General features: G+C 40.3%; 1 protein-coding gene across 16 annotated transcripts in view; it reads left to right on the forward strand.

Annotated features, from left to right (window-relative positions):
* afdna (afadin, adherens junction formation factor a) overlaps positions 1-27,404 on the forward strand; it is a 110,495-nt gene that overhangs the window by 64,789 nt on the left and 18,302 nt on the right. For all 16 annotated transcript variants that reach the window (XM_028040515.1, XM_028040519.1, XM_028040516.1 and 13 more), the window contains 10 exons: positions 1,761-1,841; positions 14,629-14,694; positions 14,769-14,842; positions 17,738-17,856; positions 18,732-18,932; positions 19,851-19,942; positions 20,890-21,084; positions 24,904-25,057; positions 26,172-26,571; positions 27,142-27,392. In XM_028040515.1, the coding sequence (XP_027896316.1) occupies positions 1,761-1,841; positions 14,629-14,694; positions 14,769-14,842; positions 17,738-17,856; positions 18,732-18,932; positions 19,851-19,942; positions 20,890-21,084; positions 24,904-25,057; positions 26,172-26,571; positions 27,142-27,392 (1,633 nt within the window). The remainder of the gene's footprint in view (positions 1-1,760; positions 1,842-14,628; positions 14,695-14,768; positions 14,843-17,737; positions 17,857-18,731; positions 18,933-19,850; positions 19,943-20,889; positions 21,085-24,903; positions 25,058-26,171; positions 26,572-27,141; positions 27,393-27,404) is intronic.

The following is a 27,404-nucleotide window of genomic DNA, read 5'->3' on the forward strand; positions in this document are numbered from 1 at the left end:
TTAGCGTCTCGGGCCCAGAGGTTCGTCTGTGTGGTCCTCCAGTCCAACGGCGCCGTTCACTTCAGAGACTCGCTCTCGGTTTAATCAACACCAACGGCAGCTAAGGAGTCAGTTAGCGAGCGTGCAGCAGTAAATGACAGACTGCACACACTCTGCCACTTCCTGTGTAATTGGTCTGTTTATCCCTGCTCCACTTTTTCATGGCTATAGTCTCGACATAATCCAGGCGTCTCTGGTTAACGGTGAGTTCAGGCAGGCGGCAGGATGGAGCTGAACACATATAGTGGGTAAAAAAATAAACCCAAAGTGATGAAAAGTGGTGAAGTTAAGGTCTAAAGTGTCTGTCTAGCAGGTTTCAGTTCATTTCAGTGGCTGTGTGGTTAACCAGCATGGCCTGTAATTATCTTAATATTCAAATTTCTACCGCGTAATAGTGATGTTTGCTGTTTTGAGGCTAAAAATTGGTTTATTTTTAAAAATACAAACCTTATAATCAGCTGCGTTTCCATGAGTAAGGTGGGAAAAACTTTGTTGATAATTACATGTAAGTAAGCTTGTTATACTTATTTAAAAAACATGGCTTCCTTTAGGGTTCCTATAGGTGCTTGAAATCCTTGAAAATGTTTGAATTTCAAGGTTAAAACCAGATATTTTCATGCACCGAATAAAGAGATGCATTTTTTTTCCTTACTGTCTGAAGCTAAATCAGACTAAACCTTTCTTGTTTGAGCTCATTTAGAATTATCAAAATAATTCCTAATTAATTAATGACTTACTGATCTGTGCAAATGAAATAAAAGTAAAATTTTATTTAATGTATAAAATATAACATGTTATTTTATACGTTAAAGTTATTGAAATTGGGGGATTTTTTTGTTGTTAAATTAGTGTTTTGTTCTCAGACCAAGCAGATGAGAGAAACATTTCAAAACATAAAATTTTGTTATATTTTAGTTTACTTTGTTGCTGTAATAAATAATGTAATAGTGAATTAATTTAATTTTTTTTTTAGTTGTCTTTTTATCTCCAAAATACAAAGTATGTGAACTCTGCTGTTAGCAAAGACGACTCATTTCAATCCAGATCTGAGCTGTGGTGCTGGAAAAGCTTGGAAACCTACCTTGAAAATGCTTGAAAAGTGCTTGAAATTTGCTGTGAGAGATGAGTACGAACCCCGTTTATTACTTTTCTTATTGAATGGAAACACCAGAATTGCGAAATTTTGTTTTTTCAACTTTAGCGGAACGTCAAAGTCTTGAACGCATTCGTAATGAAAACAGAGCTATTGTTAAAACTTTATGTTTGTTTTGTAGTTTAACGATTTAACCACCAGTTTGTGTTTGAAACAGTCAGACTCTCGGTTGTTTAGTGTTTTTTTTGTTGTTGTTTTTTTGTTAAAAACCGTGACGTGGGAACCGCTTCAGATCTCTGTCTCTCCCACCCTGTGCCCCCGCCCTCCCTAAACGAGCCCTGCTGTGTGTATAAGTGTGTGTACATAAGTGTCTCTGAGTTGCCATGATGTGGCTTTCATTCTTGACTCCATTCCAGAAACCACGGGTCCCTCTGCGGTCTTCCCCTCCATCCATCCATCTTTCCTTCATTCCTTCCCTCCCTTTTTCCTCCTTGTTTTTCTGACTCAGTTTCCAGTGTTTCTCCGCACAGTTCGGACATTCGCTCCGTCCTCTCCAGGTCTTTCAGATCCACTCCGCAGGTTTCTTCCTCGTTTACAGTTTGTCCTTCCTGTCTCTTTCTCCTTTCAGCCAATGAGGAAAGAGCCGGAGGTTGTCACGGTAACCCTGAAGAAGACCAACGGCATGGGCCTCAGCATCGTGGCCGCCAAGGTAGGACTGATCATGTGTTTGTTTTGCTGGCTGTGAACACATGGAGTGTTCTGGATGGGTGCAGACAGAACCAGCTGCTCTACTCTCACCGTTGAGTCTGACAGCCGAGCGAAAACCAAACACTGACGCTGCACAGAAGCTTCTGGACAAAAACCTGCTCTGTTCACCTCCAGCCTGGCGTCAGCTCTGAGCAGGGCTACAGGAAGTGTGCAGCTTCAGTTGTTCCTCATGTTTTGTGTTGAATAGTTGCTAAGTGGGACTAAAGGGGAATGTTGTATAAAATCGACTTTATTTTAGCTTAACATCACGTTGTAATGTTATTCCTTCATCAAAAACAAACCTGGAGGGTTACCTTGATTTCTTTTTTCATGCATGTTTGAGAAATACCTTAATCTCCTTGGCAACCATGCAGCTGTACACAAAACACCTGGTTGGACATAGCCCTGCCTTCGAGGTGCAGCTCCACCCCTGCTCTACTCCTTCAGACTAGCCAGCAGCAATTAGCAAACACCTGGTGGAGCTGCTGAGCTCATTGTAGGAGCTACTTAGTGAAACGCTGGTAAAAACTTTGTTAAAGGATTAATAGAGGAGCCAGATTGTGATGACTTCCTGAAGGTGGAGTTTTTAAAGAGACAGAGGCCCAATTTCAAAGCGTTAAATGACAAACTAAAATTTCTTTTAAGTCCTATTTCATATATACAAAATTTTTATAACAACTGAACATAACATAGTTGATTATGCTAGAAAATGTGCCTGGAAAGGACAATGTGTGCATTTTTATGGTCAGCCTGCAGATTTTTAAGGTCATCTTGAAATTTATTTCAAAGTTTAAAATGCAGTATTTGAGTGGGTTTGAATATAAGATGATTTTTATTTGTTTTGTTATAAAACTGAGCTAAAATTGAGTGAGTCTTCTGGGTGAAATCAGTGGCAACTTTCACCTGAAGAAAATATTTGATGTTGAATCTAGGGATGCGTTCCCACCAGGCCTGTTCAATTCGTTTTAAACGGTTTTTTTAGAGTCCAGTTTATTTGCAGAAGTGTGAATGCGTGCTCGAACTCTGGTCCGCCTACAAACCTCGGTCTCGTTCATTTGAAGTAAACTCTGGTTTAGTTTGAATGCATCTTTGAATAGTGGGAGAAATGGCTCATGTTTGTTTTTTTTCTTTCTTTTTTACAAACAACAAAATAGGAATTCTGCAAAATTGGACACTTTTGCATTTTGTAAAGAAGGTAGTTGAGCTCAGTGTCCTTAGAGGTTTTTTCCTTCAGTAGTTCTAGGTGCAACGCCTCCGCAGGCGAGGAGGGGAACTGTTTTTTCAATTAGTTTGGTTTGTTTGACGGTGGAGTGTGAAAGCGAACCGCAGCAGCTGAAAATGTAGCAAATGTTGCTCATCATAATTCATTTTATTTATGGTTTCAGTTGTGTGGTTTTTATTTCCTTTTTATTTATTGTTATAGTTGGAGTGTTCTGTATCAAATTTAAGTTTAATTTTTGAGAGGACAAACTTGCATTACTGCGCCATAATCATGTTAGTTGAAAATGGTTTCAAAACATTAATATTTCATCACAATAATTTACTGGGACAAATTATTGTTTATCAAAATTTTTATCTTCGCCCACTGAATTTGAATGCTCTCATTAAAAATTGCTTTTTAGCTTCTGTAATCAGTGAGAAGCTGATTGTGGTAGCTAAGGCGGAAAGTGTCAGCTGTTAGCATTAAGACTCTTTGTCTGTTTTAGAAGAGCGAGTTTCCTGCTGAAGTCGAGAGCTTTCCTGTGCTGCTGAGCGCACATGTTGAGTCTGTGTGTGGGGAGGAAAGTCGCGCAGAGGAAACCTCCTCGCCTCGCTGCGTTTGTTTTTTCTGGGACGTCTGAGGAGGAGGAAAAGTAACGAGTATGTGGGATGGGAAAAGGCAGGTAGAGCGCATTTTATCAAGCAGCTGCTGGAGCTGACGGTAAACTGGGCTGAGCTCTGGCCTATTATATAACCGTGTGTGTGCGTGTGTGTGTGTCTGGTGGAGCTGCAGCAGCGCTCCACCTCAGTCTGACCAGCAGCCGTCCCAGCAGACGCTTCACCTCTTGAGTCACCGTTTGACAAACTGTGCACTTAGGAACATGTGGAGGAATTGGGCTTCACTCGGAAACATTTCTGGAATCCACCGCATATTTTTGGACACATTTACGGAAATTACTGCCGCATTACTTTTTCATAATTCACTCTCCTAGTGTTTGTTGAAAAGTTTCTAACTTTTTAACATGACTTCCAGTAAAATCCTGTGACTTTTTATTTTTTATCTCAACTTTGGGAATTCGGAGTCCTTCGCTGTCCCACGTCTCCGTCTGTAAACAGTGATTTATTTTTTTCCTCTTTTGAATGGATTACCTCCAGCCGGTGTAATTGGGAGGCGCCGGACTTGTCGGTTCATGTTAGCAGGTTGAAAAAGCTCACTGGGATAAAAGCAGGTGTGCACAGTTCTTGTCCCTCCACCAGTTTGGACGTGGCAGCCTAAACTGGTTTGGGGAAAGCTTAGCAGGAAGCAGCAACATGTGGTTCTCAGTGGTGGGCAGAAGAGACCAGGTAACCACTTATTTAAGTAAAAATTAACAGTTTCTTAATGTTCTTTCTCTTTTTAGTAATGATAAAAGCCTAAATGTGTGGATTTGGCTTAAGATGTCCCGCGGATCTTCAGTTGCTTTGGATTGATCTGCATCAAACAGACATTTAGCATAGATTTTGATCTGCTGTCATCCAGTCAATGACCTCCTGGTTTCACTGTTTGCTTTGAGGGCCGTTCTGCTAATGGTTAGACAAAAGTACACAACAGGCAGATTGGAAGATGTTTGTGGAAATATCCTCGAGCTTGAATTAAGATTGTTGAACTATCACTGATTGGTGTTCGCAGCTTTATTTCTTATTTGTTAAATGCATCAAAACTCCCAGTTTATATTATGGATGGTAAAGTTGTTTCTCTTGGCCCTAATACTTTCTCTAGTCGATCCAAATAATATTTTTTAAAAAACTGTGAGATGGGCCTTTGTCATGTTTTGTATGGTGGCCCAGACGGGTCACAGAAATCCAAAAGGCAAAAACAAAAAGCACAGCTCAAAAGCAAAAAGCCACAATGCAAGCTGCAACAACAGATGCCATGATTCCAACACTTGCAAAAATGAACAAGGTAACCGTAGCAACAAGTCTCAATGCTAACTCTACCAAAGTGCCACCTCACTAACTCAAGCAAAAATCAGGTTTCTGTTGGACATGGGGCTGAAACAATTCCTCGAATGAGTCGAGTACCTCGATTATTAAAATTCCTCGAGGAACATTTATCCGACTCGAAGCTTCGTTAATTTATGTTTTATTATTTAGCGCACCGTGTTTCAGCCAGAACCTTACTTGCATTGTGCAGAGCTCCGACCTCCGCCTCTGAGTTGTTGACGAAAGCTAAGTGTTAGCAGCATAACGTCCAATTTTCAAGTTTGGCCCGTGGGGATTTTATTGATTGATGATAATGCCTGGGTTTTCATTGTTTTTGGGAGACCAATAAGCATCCTGAAAATGACTGGCGCGATGCCTGGAGTACGGCAGCCTTTCTCCTACGGGAGCTGCTGGTTCAGAGCGAACGGTGCGAACAGCGCTGCAGGAGTACTTATACAGGTGAGGGGACATGCTGAACACGGCGGGCGGCTGAGTAGTTGATGCTTACGGTGTAAGTGTAGCTTTACGGACGAACCGCACAATAAATCTCATATCATCCCGGTTTCAACAAACGGGTGGCAGAAATCATCGTGGCGGTACATGGCTGGTAGTTTCTGAGTGTGACGAACGAAGGTGTCTTAAATATCCCGTATTGCTCCCCCCCGTTCTTACGTTCATCCCCTGGTCTACCGGTCGTCTTACCCCCCCAAACTTGCGTTCGGCTGTGCCCTGGTGTATTTCCTCCCCTCCACCCCCCATTTTACCTTCGCTCGTTCGCCTGCTCCCTGAACCCCAAGCCCCCAACTCAAACCCAAAGCTTGACAGGTGTGGGGCAAGGTGAGAATTCATCTATTAAACTTACTGAAGATGAATACATAAACTGAAAGCTGGAGCATAGACATTGTTTACAAACGTGTTCGTGAGCCTGCCTCTTTATTATTAAATTGAATATAATTTCAGATCTTTGTATAACTTTTCTACCGGTTAACCTAGAAAGTGAGCTATTATTGTTACAGGTGAGTTTCCTAAACTACAGAAAAGTAACTGTTAGAGAAGCTCAAATATGAAAAATTGGACTGATATCGATATCCGATAGTAACTCTGGTGTTCTGCCCGATTTACCAATATTTTATTTCATAAATTTTTTTATCCCATTACTCGATTAATCGTAAGAATAATCGATAGATTACTCAATTACTAAAATATTTGTTTACAACAGAACAAACTAGTTGGACACAAGAAGCAAAACTAGAAGAAATCTGTAAGGAAGAGAAACACCTGCAGCACAAGTTTTTCTTAGTCCATAAAACTGAATCAAGACTAAAAACATCAGACTGAGCAGATCAGAAAATCACAAATTGTTTCTTATTATGAAAAAGATAACTAAGCAGCCGACTTTTGATGTGCGGAACATTCTGCACATTATTAAGATAAAGAAGCATGCAGGATGTTCTTTATATCTTTAGAGAACGTTTTATTCACAAATCTGGCTGATTAAATAAGATAAACCCACAAGAAACAATGTTAAGAGCAGAAATTAATAATTTTGAGTTCAGTTTAAGAAAACAACTTGTGCAAATTCACTTTGGGGCATTTAAGTTTTGGAAAAGTTTCCCTCCTGTTTGAAAGAATTTTACCGGATTTTGTTTGTTTCTCCAAAGTGAAGCTTTGCTCAGATTTGTTTGTTGACTGAACTCATTTGTTCCTGAGGTGAAACAAAAACATGAGAGCATTCTCCCCTGTGAAGGCAGGAACAATGAGAGGATGTACCACACACACACACACACACACCCACGCACACACACACTTTGCCTTCCTGTAAAGCTGCAGGTTGGACGGGTTCACGGCGTGTGTGTGGCGGTAGAATGAAATGTGTGTATAGAGGTTTGTGTGGAAAAAATTGCATCATAGTTTCAGGAAAATTAAGTCTAATTCTGTCTTTGGAGTAAATATTGCAAATCTGCAGAAACAAATCTCTTCTGTGGCGAGATTTTACCTTTAACGCCCTTTTTAACTTGACAAAAGTGCAATTTTTAGGTAACAAAAGAAGTGCATATTTTCCTAATGATACATTCACTTCACATTTTATTAGTTCTTGCAAAGATTGATTTTAAAAAATCATGTTGTTTGAAGATGACAAATATTTTTCCAGTAAATATGTTGTAAAAAATTCACCAGAAGTTGGTAACAGTCCAAGTAATCCACACACTTTAAGAAAATAAATCCATAAAATTAATTGTGAAAAATAGTACAGAACTACATGAGAAATATTTGTTCCAGAATAGTTGGTGAAAAAACAGTTATATCTACAGTTATGAGTGGAAAAAGCAGCTGCGCACGTTTCTCATTTATGATTTTAATTCGTTCTTCCATCAAAACCGTCTTTGATGTTCTCTGCAGTTTGACTGAAGTCAGGCTGGTCCATTGTTTTGGTTTTAAATTCTTTTTTTTCTTTCCAGTTTTTAAAATTTTCTTTTTAAAGTTGTTTTTTTGTGGTTTTATGGTGGGTTTTTAATATACTGCTGATTTTCTCTGCATTTTTGTTGCCACTTGGAAATTAATGAAGTTTTATTTACTTTAAAAAAATAACTAATAATTTCCTCTTTTGTGTTTTTGGGATATTGTTTGTTATAAATCCACCCTAGTTTCTTTTTCAGATTCTTATCAAAAACATGAATTTCTTTATTCTTGCTTCCGTTTCATAATGTTTGCTAGGAACTGAGAGTTAGCATAAACACCTGATTGTAAAGTAACATCTGCACTTTAAAGAGTTACATTTTGCTCTGATCTGACCAGGTTCTGTTTCTTTAGAGCTTTATTGGTTTGTCCAAATAGTCTGAAAGCTGAAAAATGCTTTTTCTTCACCAGTGGAGTCTTGTGCAATGACAAAAACACTACCTGCTAAATTCAGGTGTTTCTGGAGCTCTCTATAAAACCTCCTGGACTGGAAAACTCTTCTATTCTTCCGGGTTTGTTTAGAAATACATCCAAACAAAAACATCTGTCCTGTAACAAAAAGATTGTGAAGGTTCCTTCAGTTAGGATTAGTTAAAGCCTGATTGCTTTTTAAATATTATTTTTTTACTTTCTGTGCCTTTTTTCCCTTTACAATCTTTTATTTATTTATCCAATATTATTACAGTACACTTAATTTACAGATTTACTTGAATTCTTTGTAAATTTTTTTTATTTTAAACTTTTTACTGAGAAAGACGTTGTTAGTTAGACGATATAAACTGAAAATATGAGCATGTCAACTCTGTCGATCGATAGGATATCGATTAGTTTTACGTTTTAAATATCTGAAATACTGTCATTTCCACACTTATCACTCCTCACAGTTATTTTTTATTTTTAAGCAGTTATGAGGCAAAAACCTAAACTGCTGCTGCGCCAGTTACTCAACAGGTTGTTGCTAGGTAACCAAAGAATGAGCGAGTTGCTAGGTAACCAAAGAGTAGGCGAGTTAGTGGATTCCACCAACTTTACTCGGCAAGCTAAAAGTCTTTCGTACATCTCCCAGAATGCTGGGCGGTTCTGGATCTGAGTTCAGTGAATATTGTATATATTGAGTAGTCAGTATTCTACCAGATGTATTATTTATTAATATTGACCATGTGTCTATTGTGACATATATTATTAATTTATTGTCCAGCCCCAAGCTTGCATTCAATATTTTCTTTTATCTTTGTTGGTAAAAACTTTTGTTCGTTGCTGTTTTAAATAAACATTCTGTTTTGTTGAAAACTGCCGCTATTTAGATAGCTAAAGCCTAGAAATAGTCTAAGATTATTGGGCAAATATGTTTTTACAGAATTCATATGAAGTTGAAAGGAAATATTTGCAAAGATGAAGCTGTTTCAAAACTTTTTATATATATATACATATATATATGTATAAATAAACTGAGGAAAAACTTGCACATTTAAACCAGCTGCATTCATGTAATCGCTGCAATTTCAACCGTTTTGGTTGAAATAAGTGACATTTCTCCTTTTGGAGATCAGTTCAAATGAGGTTGCTCATCCGGTAGATCCTGAGCAAACAGAACAAAAACAGCTCAGCTGGATCTTATTGATGTTTTGTCCTTGAACCCGTCAGCATCAGTTGAGAAATGCGCTTCAGCAGCTCTGTAATGAGCTAACGGCTCGTGACTGAGCTGATAGCGGTGGAACTAGCTGCGGCTAAAACAAACCGCTGCCATTATGTGTGTTTATATTTGTCTGCCGTTTTCAGGAGCTCAGCTTCTGTTTTCTTGGCGTTTGTTTTGCAGCCGTTTACATGAACGGAAAACGAAACTGCCTAAATATATTTCTGCCTCGTGGTGAAGCTGTTTTTCCACCGCATCTTTCTATTTTCAGTGTGGGATTTCTCTAAAACAGCTGAAACTTGTAGCCTATTATTAATAATACCTATAAATAACCCAGAAACCTTAAAAGACTCAGGAACTGTCAGTTAAACAGAAACGTTGGTTGTTGCTGCAGCTGTTTATAGTAAAACCACAGCAGCCATATTCATCATAATGAAAGCTTAGTGATGTATTTTTAGGGCCACTGGCAAGAAATATTTAATCACCACTCTTGGAGGATGTTCACTTAAATGTTTAATTGCATAGAAAAAGAACAAATCACCAGTTTTACACCAATTTCCCACAATTATCTGCACAACAGCCTGAGGGGTTTCAGCCAATCAGGTCCAAGGAAAACAAATGGTGCTCCTGGATTGGCTGCTTCACAGATGATGTCAAGTTCCCAACCTGCATCCTGTTTCCTACAAGCTAAGAAGCAGCTTATCCATATTTACTGAAGTTTTGCTTTTTAAAAGTTTTTTTTGTTGAATTGTTCCTCCAAATAAATCTAAAGATGGTAATCTATCTGCCATTAATAATATTTTTTTACTAAACCATTGATAATCTAGAAGCAAAAATCTCAGCTCTTTTCCTCTTTAATCAAATTTGAGCTTTTATTTTGGGTGGATTTCAGCCTAGAAACTGTAAAGTTGTATTACATCATGTCAGCCAGGCAGAGCAGCGCTGTAATCTACTAAAACGCTCTGATACCTGTGTGGGCGTCCCGCCAGCCTCTGAACGCTCTGCTGTGGATTAGCGGTTTCATGGCAGGTCCACAGGCTGGAACGTTGCGAGCTGTAATTGTGGTGCGTTTGCAGCACTTTCTGTCCGCCGTAAATCAGGCCGATGTGATTGCGTGGGTCTGATCTCCGCGCTGTTTTCTGTCCAAGGAGAATCTGTCATGTCAAATCTGCAGAGTCTCTTTAATGGCCGTCACATAATAAAGAAATGAATGTTTCCGGTTTTATGGAGCAGGGATTCATTGGAGGTCTGGAGTTTGAAACGCTTTTATTTAATTTCAAACTGAATTTCATGAATTATCAGTTGATTCTGGGTCAAATGTGAGCTACACACACATCAATCAATCAATCAATAAAATTTTATTTGTATCGCACATTTCAGCAGCAAGGCATTTCAAATGCTTTACATCATTACAAACACAGAAACACAATGCAAGATAGAATCAACAATCAAAACACGACATTAAGTCAAGTTCCACCAGCAAATTTGTAATTGATCACATTTCAAATACAATCCTAGACAGGTGGGTTTTCAGTTTTGATTTAAAGGAAGTCGGTGTTTCAGCTGTTTTACAGTTTTCTGGAAGTTTGTTCCAAATTTGTGGTGCATAGATGCTGAAAGCTGCGTCTCCTCTGCTCTGCATCCCCAGAACCAGAACCTGAGAGGTCTGGAAGGTTGATACAACAACAGCAGATCTTTAATGTATTGTGGTTCTAAGCCGTTACATATCTGTAACCCTCCTATGTTCGTCTCAGGTCCAGTTCACTGCAAAAACACACAATCTTAACAAGTAGTATTTTGTCTAGTTTCTAGTGCAAATATCTTAATTTTGTCTTAATTCAAGAGTACTAACTTAGAAGTAACTTTTCACCAAGATATAGAAGTTTGTTATAAATAAAAAATACTAGTTCAACTGGCAGATTATTTCACTTGTAACATGGGGAAATTGTCTAGTTATACGTACATTTATCTGCCCCTTTTTCATAAATATTAAAGAATTATTGACTCAAAACAAGCTTCTGTATCTTGCTGATAAATAACTTGTAAGTTAGTTTTGTCATATTTGAAGTGTACTAAGACATTAGCTGTAGAAAATAGATTAAATTACTTGGTAGGATTTTGTGTTTTTGCAGTGCAGGTTGACTTCATGACAGACACATTCAGGTTCACTGCATTTATTCTAACAAAAGAATAAATCAACATCAGTCCAGAAGCTTCTGCCCCACACTTACCAACGGCAACAGACAAAAGGGGGAGGAGCTGTCAGTTACTGGTTACCGTGGTAACCACCAACTGTCCAGAGCAGCGTAGCAGAACTTAAAACATCAACAAATATCTTTATTTTGACTAAATGAAATAAATTTAAAGAATAAAGAAGCACATTTTGAGAAACTTCACATCTATAATATTGTTAAAATAAAATCTTGTTACATATCCTGGTGTAATCTTTACCAATTTTTGTACAACCAAAAAATAAAAAATACTCCAAAACCTTTAGTCAAAATATGTTTTTTTTTTTTTTTTTCTAAATTGTTGCGTTTCTAGGCCTGTCAAGGTAACACATTTTGCTGGATGATGAATTGTCCCAGAAGTTATTGCGATAAATGATATTGTTATTTTAAGACCATAAACAGGTGATAATGGGATAATAATGGAAGAACACATTCTGATCAATAAACGTTGAATTCTAATGAACATTTAACATTTTAAATATTCAAAATACATAAAATAGAAACGACAAACAAAATGAATTATAATGTCTCTGTAAACAAAATAGTCTAAAGCACCAGGCTGAAGAGTTTTATCATCCAGTTTTTGGTGGAGAAAAGGGAAAACACTCTAAATTATCATTAAATTGTTTAATTTATCATGCCATTAATTGATTTATTTCTTATAGCGGCAGATTTTCGAAATATCAAACGGCTCATTTATATGGTCGATGGAAACGCAGCTAATGTCTAGCAGTGTTATTTTATTTTAACTAAATAACTTCTGATTCCCACCAGCTGAACTGGGTCAAAGGTCCTGATGAGGAACAAGTGGAAATCGTGACTTTAAGTTTTAGTTTTTAAAGCATTTTTGTTGCCATTTTGCAAAAATGTAGATTTTCACTGATTCCGCTTCATAGAGAAACATCCACAGCTGCAGATTTAATCCCTGCTCAAGATCTTTTAGTCTTTTCTCACTAATGAACTTCATTTTATGCAAAGAGTTTAAATCTCCTTATAATAGCTGCCACATAAAGTAAACATGACTTGATTTGTGAGGATCTCCTCTGTGTTTCCGTAACTTACTGAAACCTCTCTGACATTCGGAGGGAATTCCCTGAATTGTCTCTGGAAGCTGTTTTGGCCCCAAGCATGAAGCTGTGGCTCCGTCTGAGACAGAGGCTCCAGTATTCAAACAGTCCCCTACAGGAAGTTCACTCCTTTCACGACAAAAACATGAAAAACACAGACAGCAGTCATTATGGCTGCTCTTCTTACCCGACATTTAAACAATAATTTATTCTTGTTTAAGTGCTTCATTTTTAACAGATAAGTGCGTAAATCGTGTTCAGATTGTGGCAGAACTGCATTTATTTTAGTGGAGCAAACCTACACACAAACTGCAGCGGGAAAAGCTGCAAGTAATCAAAATGTTTCTGAAGTCGGCCACCGTCTCATTCTGCTTCATAAAATCCTAAAAACCCTGCGTTTATTGGAGCTGAAATGTTAGAAATGCTCCTCCAGCATTTCTCTGGAATATTTCTAGTTTCTGTTTGCAGATGTTGCAGATTCCAAGGATAAATTTGTCGAGAAGCGGATAAAAACCATCTAATAATATCCCTCCACAGTAAACCTTCTGGGAATCAAACTGAGACGTCTCTGGTTATTGACACTGACGGTGCAGCTTGATTCGCAAAGAAACTATTTCAGTTTGAGCAAATATTATAAAATCTCTTTGGATGTTTACATTTAATCTTATCTGTCATACAGCAACTTTTAGGTTCTTATTGTTCTGCACTTTTTGTGCATTTGGAGCCCAAACATCCAGAAGTAATTTAAAATCTTCTTGAGCAACAGAAGGAACGAGGAGTTCTGTCGTGATTTAGAGTACAAGAGGAGTCAGAAACTTTGTGGCAACGTTGTGCAAGATAACTGAGAACAACCTGCTCTCTGCGTCACTAAGCAACGCATAAACAAGATTACAATGCAGCTTTAACAAATTGTTTTTGTTTCTTTGCAAGTCAAACTTTTCCTTCTTATTTATGCAAAACGCAGATATCCAGTACTGAGATCGCACTTTCCTTCACAGTGCGATCTTTTTGGCCAGAATTAGCCAGGTTTGTTTGCTTGTTGCATCAAAATTGTGTTTTTCCTTTCTGATTAAAGGATTTGGGGGATTCACGTGCACGTTTTTGGGCATTTTTAATGGTCATTTGACCATTTTTTTAGAGAATAAAATGTTTATGTTGCACAGTGAAGTCTCTCATTTGGCGAGGAATTGCTTCATTGCTCACTGGATGAATTGGGTCATTGCTCACTGAATGAATTGCTTGATTGCTCACAGACACCAACAAAACCAAATCATCTGCACAAGTAAACCTTCAGACCCTGAGGTTTCAAACAGACACCAGAGGAGGCCAAGTTGCACTGGAAGCAAGTTCAGATTTATCTCTGGAATGCAGAACTGGATAACCTGTAAAAGCAATCCGTGTTTCCAAAACACTCTGAGCTTTTTCTGTATCCGCAAGGCAAATCTGGAATGAACAATTACATTTCCCTCCTAGCAGCGTGGCTGGGAGGGAATATATTCTGGAATTAACAGTTTAATCCCAGAAATAGTAAACAAATCAGTCCTACACTGTGTTGATAAATCAAACAGAAAATGTGCGTTTTTCACGTTTGCTAGGAGTGTTTTTATAATTGCAGATAAATCCTTCGCTGTAAATGATCAATAAATCAATAAATGATTCATTAAAGGAATGCCGTTTTTGCATTTTAGGAATTAAAATGTTTTTCTTATTTAAAAAAATTAATTTGTTTATTTGCATTTCTAACATTGTATAGAAGAAACTTGTGTGGCTAAATGAAAAATCTGCAGATTTGTGCCCATTTTTAAAAATCCGATTAAAAGTCAAAATATTAAATTAATTAAATAATTGTGACCTGCAACCTTTTCTCCTACACTTTAAATCAAAGTTTGTTCTCACTCACCTGATGGATTATCTGAATGATCTCTAAATTTCAGAAGCAGTTTAATGCGGCTGTAAGCCAATTATGAATCACGTTTTGTTAGCAACAGACTTTGGTGACGATGTTGGATCCGACTGCTGCGTTTCATGATGCGTTGTGATATTTAAGCTTGTGATAAATATCACAAGCTTTTCAACATTGTGATATTTATATCATCTTTTTATCTTAATTAGATAGTCTCTGTGTTGTTTTAAACTTTGTGAACGCAGATTGCGCACATCGATGTTCATTTCCGTCGGTTTTCCTCTCCGTCTCTGCAGGGTGCCGGACAGGAGAAACTCGGCATTTACATCAAGTCTGTTGTGAAAGGCGGAGCGGCGGACAAGGTGAGTTTTTGCAAAACATTAAAAAAGTGAGACGTTTGGAAATATCGCAGAGTCTCACTATGGGATGTTTGCAGGACGGCCGTTTGGCAGCAGGTGACCAGTTGCTGAGCGTTGATGGACGCAGTCTGGTCGGTCTGTCGCAGGAGAGGTAAGAGCAGGAAATGATTTACATGGAAATTACATAACAGTACATCAGGAGTCTGCAGCTTTAATATCATAAAACCTAAAAACTGAAACTGGTTTAGAGTCGCTAATGTTGCCTGACCGTTAGAAAAACACAGCTTATAGTTATTGACAAATATCTTGTATATGAATTTAGTTATAATTTTTTAAACAATAGCCTCCTGAAATTTTTAAATAAAGAAAAACATTTTTAAAAAAAAACCCTATTTCATTTGTGGAAAATGAAAATTATTATGAAATAATTTTCCAAAGTAATAAGAAATATAGATTTAAAAACATTTTGCTCATAATCTTAAAGTCGGACTGTTGGAAATTTAATTTAAATTTAATTCAATTATTCCACGGGAAAAGGCAAACAAGTCTTAATATATTTATATTTAAAAATATTAGTTAGCTTTTTAAAATAATTGTCTTAAGCCAAAACAATTAATATTTTATTTATCATTTTATACAGGAAATTGAACATTTTCCAGTTTTACTTTTATATTCAAGTCTTGAAACAATAACAAAAAACTTTTACAAAAAGAAGTTGGATAAATTGTTTTTCTTTGGGAATGAAAATTATTTCATGAAAGAAGACAAAATACTATAGTAGTTAAAAATATTAAGTAGTTCTATTAAAAAAAAAAAGTTTTATTTAGCCAAAATTATAATGAGCTATTGTGGATGGTCCAAAGAGTCTTCTGCACTAAATGGGTCCAAAAGTGTAAAAAAGGGTGTGTTCCTGCTTGGATAGTGCAGATAAAGCAACAGGATTGTTGTTTGGTGTCGTCATGTCGACCCAGAGTTGAGCCGGATTATAAATATATTTAATTGCATTTGCGTGCAGGACGAGGCTGGAACTGGAACATTTTTCTGTAATTCCCTGAACGCTTTTCTTCCTTCACTTCAAACAAATTTCAACAGATTGTTACAAAATGTTTGGAACCCCTCAAAACTTTTCCAAATTGTTCCTTTAGAGCCGGCTCCCTGCTAAACCGAAACGATCCGTTTCATTCCCAAAACTTGGATCCAAAACAAGTGCATCATCTGTTTACAGGGTTTGGAAAACAAGAATGTGGTGAAGAAAATTACACGTGTGGATCTGGACTGAACCCAAATTACAGCAGGGCGACAAATCTGTAATCTCTGGCTCCTCTGGTCGATGATGAAGGTGTTAATTTGGTCCTCAGACCCCACCTTCTAGGAAACGTGTCTTTATTTAACTCTAAGCTAACAATTATTTTAGTAACTGATTATTCTGATGATTAATTGGATTTAAAAAATGTTATATACTGCTGCTTTTTCATTTAATTGCAAAAGCATTTTGCAATTAAAAAAAAAATTTTTTTATAGAATATTAGAAATATACTAAAAGATGCAAGTAATTAAATTCATTTTTAAAATAAAATAAACATTTAATTCCCTAAGATCCATTAAAAAACATTCCTTTGGTGATGCTTGATCACTTATGGCAAAGGATGCATCTGCACCTAAAAAAACTCATGAACATGTGCAACGCTCCTCTTTTTTCAGCTTTGTTGATCTATTGATTATTTTTTAAAACTTAATAGTTGGACAGCATAAAGTGCATAACAGCAGATTTTTGTAAGCAGGAGAAGCTAAAACTGACCCTGAAAGAGTCTTAGGTAGAACATATTTTCAAACAAAGAACGTTTTCTATCTTAAATCAAAAATGTATGTTTTTTTTGCTCAGTTTTGGTTTAATTACTTCTCTGAATATGTTGCTCTTTCAACAAATGGCTGTTTTTTAAAGTCTGTATAATCCAATTAAACGATTAACCGATTGCTAAAATTGTTGATTAATCACGATTAATCTGATTAATCGTTTCAGCTCTAATTTAAATGTTAAAGCTTCATGATTCAAATTGTCAGATTACTGAGTTCTTATGTCACTTAGCTCAAAAGTGTTGTTCAAAATCAGACTTTTGAACAACACTTAAAAATTTATAGACGACCTCGAGCTCTACTGAAGTTAATTTGATGAACAAAACTGGCCTTAAACGTCTGATTAAACAGAAATTTGTGCAATAAGTTCTTACATTTTAATTTTGCACAGGAAAAAACCCCAAAGAATCACAATAGATTTAAAAAAAATGGAAAAATGTTTTTTAATCAAAAAATTATCATGATAAATGATATGATAAAGGCCAAGAATAAAATCAATAGCATTGCAACAATAAAGTCAAAATAATGCGAGAATAAAACATCAATGTTACCAGAATACATTCAGAATATTAGGAGAATTAAGTAATATTATTTTTAAAAAGAAAAAATATTGGAATTTATTGTGTCGACAAATCAAAATGGTTTTAAGTTTATACAATACAATAAATACCCACTCCTCTTCCAACATTGTCTTGTTTTTATTGGCATCATAATTAACATAAAGGCTTGAAAATATTAGTCTGAATGTAAATATGTAATTTATTAAATGTTTCTGTTTATCTCATGAAATAATGATGGTGAAATTTGATTCTTCTAGCTTGTAAAAACTGTCAGGAGCTTAAATTTACTAAGTAGAGGCGTTGGACAGGAACTACCGCTCATGTTTTTCAGTGCAGCTTCTCCACCAGGATGTCACCAACAGCCAAACTACCAGCTGTCAGTTTATATAAAATTAGATTTAGTGCAAAAATGAATGTCAGTGAAGCGGAAAGATTCGAGTGGAGTCATGAGACGGTTGGATCAAAGACGGAGCCGCTTAATGAAGCTCGTTACCGCAGATTTAAAGCCTGGCTGTGTGTTGCGTCACTTTAAACGGCCACATCAGGGAGAAAAGTTTCCTTGAAGTTGGGAGATTGATGGTGTGGTGTGTGTGTGCGTGCGCGGGCGTGGCTTTGTGTGTGTGTGTGTTCAGAGCTGCAGAGCTGATGACGCGGACGGGCTCTGTGGTGACTCTGGAGGTGGCCAAGCAGGGAGCCATCTACCACGGCCTGGCGACGCTCCTCAACCAGCCCAGCCCCATGATGCAGAGAGGTACCGTTATTCACGCCTTTTTGACTTCAGTTGTGATTTTAATTGTTTATATTGCAAAACAAGGAGAAATTAATCCAAAACAGGGTTAAGTTTTGAATGTAGTTAATTTTTTGCTGGAAATCTGGTGCTGGAAAAGTTTGAAAACTTACCTTAAAAATGCTTAAATTTTACTGTGGGAAAAATATGAGAAAAATTAATATTTTTACATTTTATTTAGTTAGTTTTTAATAAAAATCCATTTAAATGTTGATACCAATCAAAGAGACAGGCGGATGTCCACACAGGGGTGTCTTTGTTGTGCAGCACAGTTGGGATGTGTGTGTCCATGAAAAGCTACACACACACACACACACCGTGTAGCGGAGGTTAAAGGGTTGTCTGGCTCTGAGTTTCTCTTTGTCTGCTGGAATTTGACCCGAGCTTCATTAAGGAAGTCTTCTTTTCTCCCATAGTCCCATCAACCACACAGTAAAATGAAACAGAGTGGTTGGTCTCAAAGATCTTCTATTCTACCTTCAATATTACTGAAAGTTCAAAGATGAGTAATTCTCTCTTTTCCCAGCTGGACGTCACTTTGCGTTCTCCTGTAACACACGAAGGGAGACGCATCTTTAACTGTTCAGTTTTGCTAAATCACTCTGGGGTCAAAGGTCAAACTCCAGTCCTTGAGGGCCGGTGTCTCTGACATTTTAAACCGTTTTATGCTTAAATCATTCCAGAGCTTCACCCCAAGTACTGATATATAAAAACTTTTTGTGTGTTCTGAATTTAAAATGTTTAAATTATAAAGTTTTTTTAAGAAGAGCTTTTGAATGAATTATTTTTGCCTCATGAATGTTTGTTTGTTCTGATCGTTGTTGTTTCCCGTCTCCCAGCGTCGGACCGCGGCCGCGATAAGAACGGGAAGATGCGTCCGAAGAGCGAGGGCTTCGAGCTCTACAACAACGCCGTGCAGAACGGCGACCCGGAGAGTCCACAGCCCGGTTGGGACTCGTACGCAGAACCAAAGAAGATGAGTGGAGAGGACCGGCTTCTGAAGAACCGGGCCGACCACCGATCGAGCCCCAACGTAGCCAGTAAGTCCTCCTTTTAATCATCTTTATCATTTTTTATTTCTCTTTATTACACGGTACATACAGGTGCTTGAAATCCCTGCAAATGTTTGATTTCTGATACTCAAACTGCAGTTTTGGAATAAAGATCAATCAAATGTTTTATTCAAAGCCTAAATTTGGAAAACATTATTTTCAGCTGAAACCAGATATTTCCATACAACTAATAAAAAGAGACATACATATTTTTCTTCTTGTTGTCTGAAGTTAAATCAGACTAACCTTCCCTGTTTTATATTATTTAGAAAATTATTTCTGTTTGATAAATGTCAGAAAACTTACCAAGATTATTCTTGTAACTTTCTTTGTATATTGTGTTTAAGCATTTAAATAGATCAGGAAGAGTCATTTACCTTAACAGTTTAAATGTAATGAATATTTATTATTCAAAATGAATCAATCACTCAAATTTTTGTTAAATTTGTTCTTCAGACCAGCAAATAAACCAAACCATAAAATGTTATTTTACTTTAGCTTGTCCCTGCTGTAGAATACTAACATAAGACTTTATTAATTACAGTAATAAATATGTCGTTATAGTGAATTGAAACTGTCTTTTTTTTCCAAAGTCTGGTGCTTGAAAAGTTTTAAAACTTACCTTGAAAAGTGCTCCAATTTTACTTTTATTGAAAAGTGCAAGAACCCTTTTTTTATTGCAATCCAGATCCATTCTGCAGGTTTGTAGTTGATTGAAAACATTTTTAGACTGGAATTGGGTTAAAACCTCTGCTGGTGTTATTCTGCAGCTGCTCCACCCTGATACAGAAACAAACCAGCGGGATATTTTGGCAACGAATGTTTTGGAAACATTTGCATTTGGAAAAACAAACACTGAATGTGTGTGAAGGTTTGTTTTGACATCATTTTGTTTCCCTCCATCAGATCAGGGCCAGAGTCCTGCGACCAAGTCGGCTTATCCTGGAGGACCGGGAACCAAGATCACCTCCGTTTCCACCGGGAACCTCTGTGCAGACGTAAGTGCAGAGACACTCCGCACCACAAGGGGGAGCCCAAGAGCAAAAAGATGCATTTAATTAAATTTTTTAATTATTACACATAAAAACTACGTCTTTATCATTTTTAGTAGTTGGCACAATTGTAATAACTTGTTTGTTTCTACATATCTAAATACAAATGTTTTTATTTTAGTTTGCATCTTCTATAAGGGTAAACTGTACGATGGTACAATGTAAGCTAATTATAAATGATGCTAGCTGCAAAAACACAAAATCTTTTTTGGTCTAGTTTCTTCTGCAAATATCTTAGTAGCCTTGAAATAAGACAAGGCTACAAATCGAATTTACAAGTAACTTTTAAGCAAGCTATAGGGTTAGGGCATATATATATGCAATCAAAAATTCTTAAATATTGACTTTTAAAAAGTGCTAGTTTCACATATATATATATTTATATATATATATGTATATATGTTATATTTCACTTATAACAAAGCATTTTTCCCATGTTATAAGTGAAATAATCTGGCAGCGGAGCTGGATTGGATCTAGTACTTTTTCATCAATATTAAAGAATTAGTTAAATTTTGTCTTAATTCAAGTGTACTTAAGATTTTTAGTAGAAACTACACCAAAAACACTTGGTAAGATTTTGTCTTTTTATATGTTACTCACTCAGAGCAGCCTAGGAACGATGAAGCATCTGTTGGTAAGGGGCCTCATATTAAAATCTGCTTAGGGCCTCAAAAATGTTTTGACCAGCCCTGCAGCATTCAAACCTGTCCCAGCTTAAATGAGGAATGTGGCACCAACGAGTAAAATTTCACACATGTTGGACAGAAATGTGGTTCCAGTCTCAACTTAGGGAAGTTTTCTGGATGTTTAGCTGAATTTTCTTGTTTCCTCTGTTGGTTTTTGTAAGTTTTCTGGGTGTTTAGCTGAATTGTCCCTCTCTTTCCCCTCAGGACGAGCCGTCCCCGCCCCGGCCGGAGGCCTACCCCATCCCCACCCAGACCTACCCTAGGGAGTATTTTACCATCCCGGCCTCCAAGAGCCAGGACCGGGTGGTGGGTCCGGGGCAGGGGCCCCCGCAGCACTGGCAGGGCATGGAGGACAGAGAGCACCTCCCTGTGGTCGACAACATCCACAACAGCATGCAGGTACGGCGCAGCGTTCCTGTTTTTCTGAAGTTTTTTTTTTCCTCATTTCTTTTTTTTAATGTTTTTTTAAAAATTAATTACATTTTTTTGTGTCTGACATGAGAGTGAGGTTTCTGAAACAATAAGGGCTGATCCAAGGTTGAAATAAACACAAATCTTCTTTCATAATGAGCAGAATTGATATTTATGTAGGAGTAAAATATATACCAACAAAATCTGGAAAATATTAATACAAGAAATAAAAGATGGAAAAAAAGTTACTGGTATTATTTACCATGGGCTCCTCCATGGGCTGCCACCTTATCGTGGTGGAGGGGTTTGAGTGCCCCAATGATCCTAGGAGCTATGCTGTCTGGGGCTTCATGCCCCTGGTAGGGTCACCCAAGGCAGACAGGTCCTAGGTGAGGGACCAGACAAAGTGCAGCCCGAAGACCCCAATGATGAGTAAAAACATTGGACTTGGTGTTCCCTCGCCCGGACGCGGGTCACCGGGGCCCCACTCTGGAGCCAGGCCTGGAGGGGGGGCACGATGGCGAGCGTCTGGTGGCCGGGCTTTTACCCATGGAGCCCGGCCGGGCTCAGCCCGAAGAGGAAACATGGGCCCCCCCTCCCATGGGCTCACCACCCGTGGGAGGGGCCAAAGGGGTCGGGTGCACTGTGTGATGGGTGGCGGCCAAGGGAGGGGACCCTGGCGGTCCGATCCTCGGTTGCAGAAACTGGCTCTTGGGACGTGGAATGTCACCTCTCTGGTGGGGAAGGAGCCGGAGCTAGTGCGTGAGGTCGAGAGGTTCCGGCTAGAAATAGTCGGTCTCACCTCGACGCATGGCTCTGGTTCTGGAACCAGTCTCCTTGAGAGGGGCTGGACATACTTCCACTCTGGAGTTGCCCAGGGAGAGAGACGTCGGGCAGGAGTGGGCATACTTGTTGCTCCCCATCTCGGCGCCTGTACGTTGGGGTTTACCCCGGTGAACGAGAGGGTAGCATCTCTCCGCCTACGGGTGGGGGGACGGGTTCTGACTGTCGTTTGTGCTTACGGGCCGAACGACAGTTCAGATTACCCACCCTTTTTGGAGTCCTTAGAGGGGGTACTGGAGAGTGCTCCTCCTGGGGACTCCCTTGTTCTGCTGGGGGACTTCAACGCTCACGTGGGCAACGACAGTGAGACCTGGAGGGGCGTGGTTGGGAGGAACGGCCCGCCCGACCTGAACTCGAGCGGTGTTCTGTTGCTGGACTTCTGTGCTCGCCATGGATTGTCCATAACGAACACCATGTTCAAGCATAAGGGTGTCCATATGTGCACTTGGCACCAGGACACCCTAGGCCGCAGTTCGATGATCGACTTTGTCATCGTTTCATCGGATCTGCGGCCGTATGTCTTGGACACTCGGGTGAAGAGAGGTGCGGAGCTGTCCACTGACCACTACCTGGTGGTGAGTTGGCTCCGGTGGTGGGGGCGAAAGCCGGTCAGACCTGGCAGGCCCAAACGTGTTGTGAGGGTCTGCTGGGAACGTCTGGCGGAATCCCCTGTGAGACGGAGCTTTAACTCCCATCTCCGGCAAAACTTCGAATGCGTCCCGGGGGAGGTGGGGGACATGGAGTCTGAGTGGACCGTGTTCCGTGCCTCCATTGTCGAGGCGGCCGATCAGAGCTGTGGCCGCAAGGTTGTCGGTGCCTGTCGCGGCGGCAACCCTCGAACCCGTTGGTGGACACCTTCGGTGAGGGATGCCGTCAGGCTGAAGAAGGAGTCCTATCGGGCCTTTTTGGCCTGTGGGACTCCGGAAGCAGCTGATGGGTACCGGCGGGCGAAGCGGCATGCGGCTCGGGCGGTTGCTGAGGCAAAAACTCGGGCGTGGGAGGAGTTTGGAGAGGCCATGGAGAAAGACTTCCGCACGGCTTCGAGGCGATTCTGGTCCGCCATCCGGCGTCTCGGGGGGGGAAGCGGTGCAGCACCAACACTGTTTATAGTGGGGATGGTGTGCTGCTGACCTCTACTCGGGACGTTGTGGGTCGGTGGGCAGAGTACTTCGAAGACCTCCTCAATCCCACCAACATGCCTTCCACTGAGGAAGCGGAGCCTGGGGACTCTGGGTTGGGCTCTCCAATCTCTGGAGGCGAGGTCGCCGAGGTGGTTGAAAAGCTCCTCGGTGGCAAGGCCCCGGGGGTGGATGAGATCCGCCCGGAGTTCCTTAAGGCTCTAGATGTTGTAGGGTTGTGTTGGTTGACGCGACTCTGCAATATCGCATGGACATCGGGGGCAGTTCCCCTGGATTGGCAGACTGGGGTGGTGGTCCCCCTGTTCAAAAAGGGGGACCGGAGGGTGTGCTCCAATTATAGAGGGGTCACACTCTTAAGCCTCCCTGGCAAGGTCTATTCAGGGGTCCTGGAGAGGAGGGTCCGTCGGATAGTCGAACCTCGGATTCAGGAAGAGCAGTGTGGTTTTCGTCCTGGTCGTGGAACACCGGACCAGCTCTACACCCTCGGCAGGGTCCTGGAGGGTGCATGGGAGTTCGCCTAACCAGTCTACATGTGTTTTGTGGACTTGGAGAAGGCGTTCGACCGTGTCCCTCGGGGAGCCCTGTGGGGGGTTCTCCGGGAGTATGGGGTACCGGGCCCTTTGATACGGGCTGTCAGGTCCCTGTATGACCGGTGTCAGAGTCTGGTCCGCATTGCCGGCAGTAAGTCGGGCTCGTTTCCGGTGAGAGTTGGACTCCGCCAGGGCTGCCCTTTGTCACCGATTCTGTTCATTACTTTCATGGACAGAATTTCTAGGCGCAGCCAAGGTGTTGAGGGGATCCGATTTGGTGGCCTTAGGATCTCATCTCTGCTTTTCGCAGACGATGTGGTCCTTTTGGCTTCATAAGATCGTGATCTGCAGCTCTCGCTGGAGCGGTTCGCAGCCGAGTGTGAAGCGGCCGGGATGGGGATCAGTGCCTCCAAATCCGAGGCCATGGTCTTGAGCCGGAAAAGGGTAGAGTGCCTTCTCCGGGTCAGGGGGGGTGTCCTGCCCCAAGTGGAGGAGTTTAAGTATCTCGGGATCTTGTTCACGAATGGGAGAAGAAGGGAGCGGGAGATCGACAGGCGGATTGGCGCAGCGTCTGCTGTCAAGCGGGCGCTGTACCGGTCCGTCGTGGTGAAGAGAGAGCTGAGCCAAAAAGCGAAGCTCTCGATTTACCGGTCGATCTACGTTCCCACCCTCATCTATGGTCATGAGCTTTGGGTCATGACCGAAAGAACAAGATCGCGGATACAAGCGGCCGAAATGGGTTTTCTCCGTAGGGTGGCTGGGCTCTCCCTTAGAGATAGGGTGAGAAGCTCAGTCATCCGGGAGGGACTCAGAGTAGAGCCGCTGCTCCTTCACATCGAGAGGAGCCAGTTGAGGTGGCTTGGGCATCTGGTCAGGATGCCTCCTGGACGCCTCCCTGGTGAGGTGTTCCAGGCACGTCCCACCGGGAGGAGGCCCCGGGGAAGACCCAGGACACGCTGGAGAGACTATGTCTCTCGGCTGGCCTGGGAACGCCTCGGGATTCCCCCGGAAGAGCTGGAAGAAGTGGCCGGGGAGAGGGAAGTCTGGGCCTCCCTTCTGAAGCTGCTACCCCCGCGACCCGACCTCGGATAAGCGGAAGAAGATGGATGGATGGATGGATGGATGGATGGATTATTTACCATTCAAGTTTCTCCATGCTTCAAAGTCCTGAATGACTGAATTGTCCATTAATCTACTGTCATTTTATTTATGTTGTCCTCCCATCTTCCCTCTCTAGGAGATGTAAATGATTTTCTCGTTTCCTGATGTCTTTCTTTATGTTTTTGTCTCTGCAGAGGATTAATCACTCCCAGGAAGATCTGTACCCTCCGGTGGGAATGATGAGGCCTGATGAGCGGATGCAGCCGCTCTACCCACAGGACTACCAGCACCGGGATTTGGACTACCAGCACCGGGATTTGGACTACCAGCACCGAGGTCCGCCAGGAGGTAGGAGAACGAAAACTGAGTCAGAGAAAGACTCCTGATGGCCCAAAAATGGAGTAAAAATGTTTCGCTGCTCATTATTATTCAAAATAAATCACAATCACAGGATAAAATAACCTCAGATCTATAAAATATGCTAATATTACAATTGAGTAAATAAAGAAGGATGTGAATATTGTAAAACATGTTTACTTTATTCCTATTTTGTGAAGGAAAATTATTTTGCCAAAACAGTTTGCTTTGTAAATGGAGGACACTTTTAATTTTAGTTCACCTTGTTTTTTTTTGTTCTTTCTTTTCCTTGTTTTTTTTTTTTACATAAAATTAAAACTCAGATTGAGTGTTGGAAGTTAAGAATTAGCTAACCACAAACATTACAAGATGTCAAAGTATCAAACTGCCCTTAATAAATAATTTTTACTGCAGAAATCAATCAAGACATTTGAAAATATGTTAACTGTAATAGTTATAGGGATGCAGCTAATTATTATTTTAGTAATCCGACGATTAATCGTATAAAAAATTAGCACCTTCTGCATATTTTTTAACCACTAGATCCTATTTTAAACCATATTTATTAGAAATACACACAAATGCAAATAAACAATTCACTTTTTAAATTAAGAAAATAAACATTGAAATGAAATAACACTGCATTTTTTCAGGGAATGATTGATAATTTGTAGGAAAAAATGCATTTACAGCTAAAATGATTCCAACCATTATGTTTAATTTAACTTAATTATATAGTTTTTGTTTAATTTTTGCTAAATCACTGCTCTGACTGTTGTTTTTCTGCTAATGGCCTTTATTTAAGTCCGGTTAATGATTAACCTTTTACTAAAATAGTAGACAACTAATCCAGTTAATTATAAATAAATTCCTAAGTTGGTTGAGGATTATGTCAATAATCGATTAATCACATTAATCGTTTCAGCTCTCTACCAAGTCTCACCACCATTATGTCAATAATCGATTAATCACATTAATCGTTTCAGCTCTCTACCGTTGCCAAGTCTCACCACCCCTGATCTTGGTGACTCGTGGACATGAAGGACAGTGAAAGTCCATCTAGTATAAACACTTTAAATGTTTTATTGGTTTTGTTTATCTTCAGGTGTGGGAGCTCCGCTGGACCACTGGACGCCTCAGCCGCAGGTTTCCTCTTCGCTGGAGTCCTCGACATCCAGCCAGGAGCAGCTCAACTTCTCTGCTTCCTCCACGTCTTCAAACAAGGGCCAGAACCAGAAGACCGGGCCGGGCCGGTGGAAGACGCCGAACACGCCTCACATCGTTCCGCCGCACTCGGTGCAGCCGCCGTCCCGCTCCGACCTGCCGCCTCCTCCGCCGCCACCGCCTGCCGTCTACCCCGACCCCTACGATCCGCAACCGGAGCTGCCGCCGCCCCCGCCCGCCACCATCAGCCCGGTGACGGCCCAGCAAGCCGCCGACCGCAGGAAACGGGAGGAGCAGCAGCGCTGGTATGAGAAGGAGAAAGCCCGGCTGGAGGAGGAAAGGTGGGTTTGGTTCATCAGACCAGAGCTGGTCGAGTTACTAGAATATTAACTAGAGCCGAAACGATTAATCGTTATGAATGGATTAATCAGAATAATCGTAATGGATTAACTGTGATGAATCGATTAATCAGATTAATTGTGATTGATCATGATTTTAAAAATCACTAAAGTGAGGCTATTTTCCTTTATAAAATTTACAAGAAAAAAACTGACATTTTCTGAGCACAAAGTGGAAAATGTTCAACTCTTCAAGTTCAGCTAATGTTTGTTTAAGATTAATTTTCCATATAAAATACAATTATTTTTGTGTTTTCTTCATTCATTCGAAAAGATGTAAATTACAGCAATATGATAAAATAGTTTAAATGAGTCTCTCCTGACTGTTCATCCGAATTAATAACATTTACATCTTTTAGGAGATGATGAAGTGCAGAAAGGAACAATAATTAGTTTAGAAAATCTTATTTTCTCCTATTTAGCAGGTTGTTGGTGGAATTACCTGTGGTATTTTATAGGGGTTATTATTATTATTATTATTTATTTATTTGTTTTATTTTTATTTTTTACCAGAGAGAGGAAGAGGAGGGAGCAAGAGAGGAAGCTGGGTCAGATCCGGGCCAACCCAGTCATGCCCGTCCAGCCCCATAACAACGGTGGAGCCATGCCTCCTCCTCATCACCAGCCGCCCATGGCCTCCATGGCGCCGCCCCAGCCTTACCACGCCCCGCAGCCGCAGCCGCCACCGCCACCTTCCAGACCGGAGAAGCTGTCCAGCCTGCCGCGCTCCGCCGTGCTGCCGCCCGCCGCCGCCACCTCTGCCGGTAAAATACAAT

The sequence above is a fragment of the Xiphophorus couchianus genome, chromosome 15, assembly GCF_001444195.1.
Source record: "Xiphophorus couchianus chromosome 15, X_couchianus-1.0, whole genome shotgun sequence".
Classification (NCBI taxonomy): domain Eukaryota; kingdom Metazoa; phylum Chordata; class Actinopteri; order Cyprinodontiformes; family Poeciliidae; genus Xiphophorus; species Xiphophorus couchianus.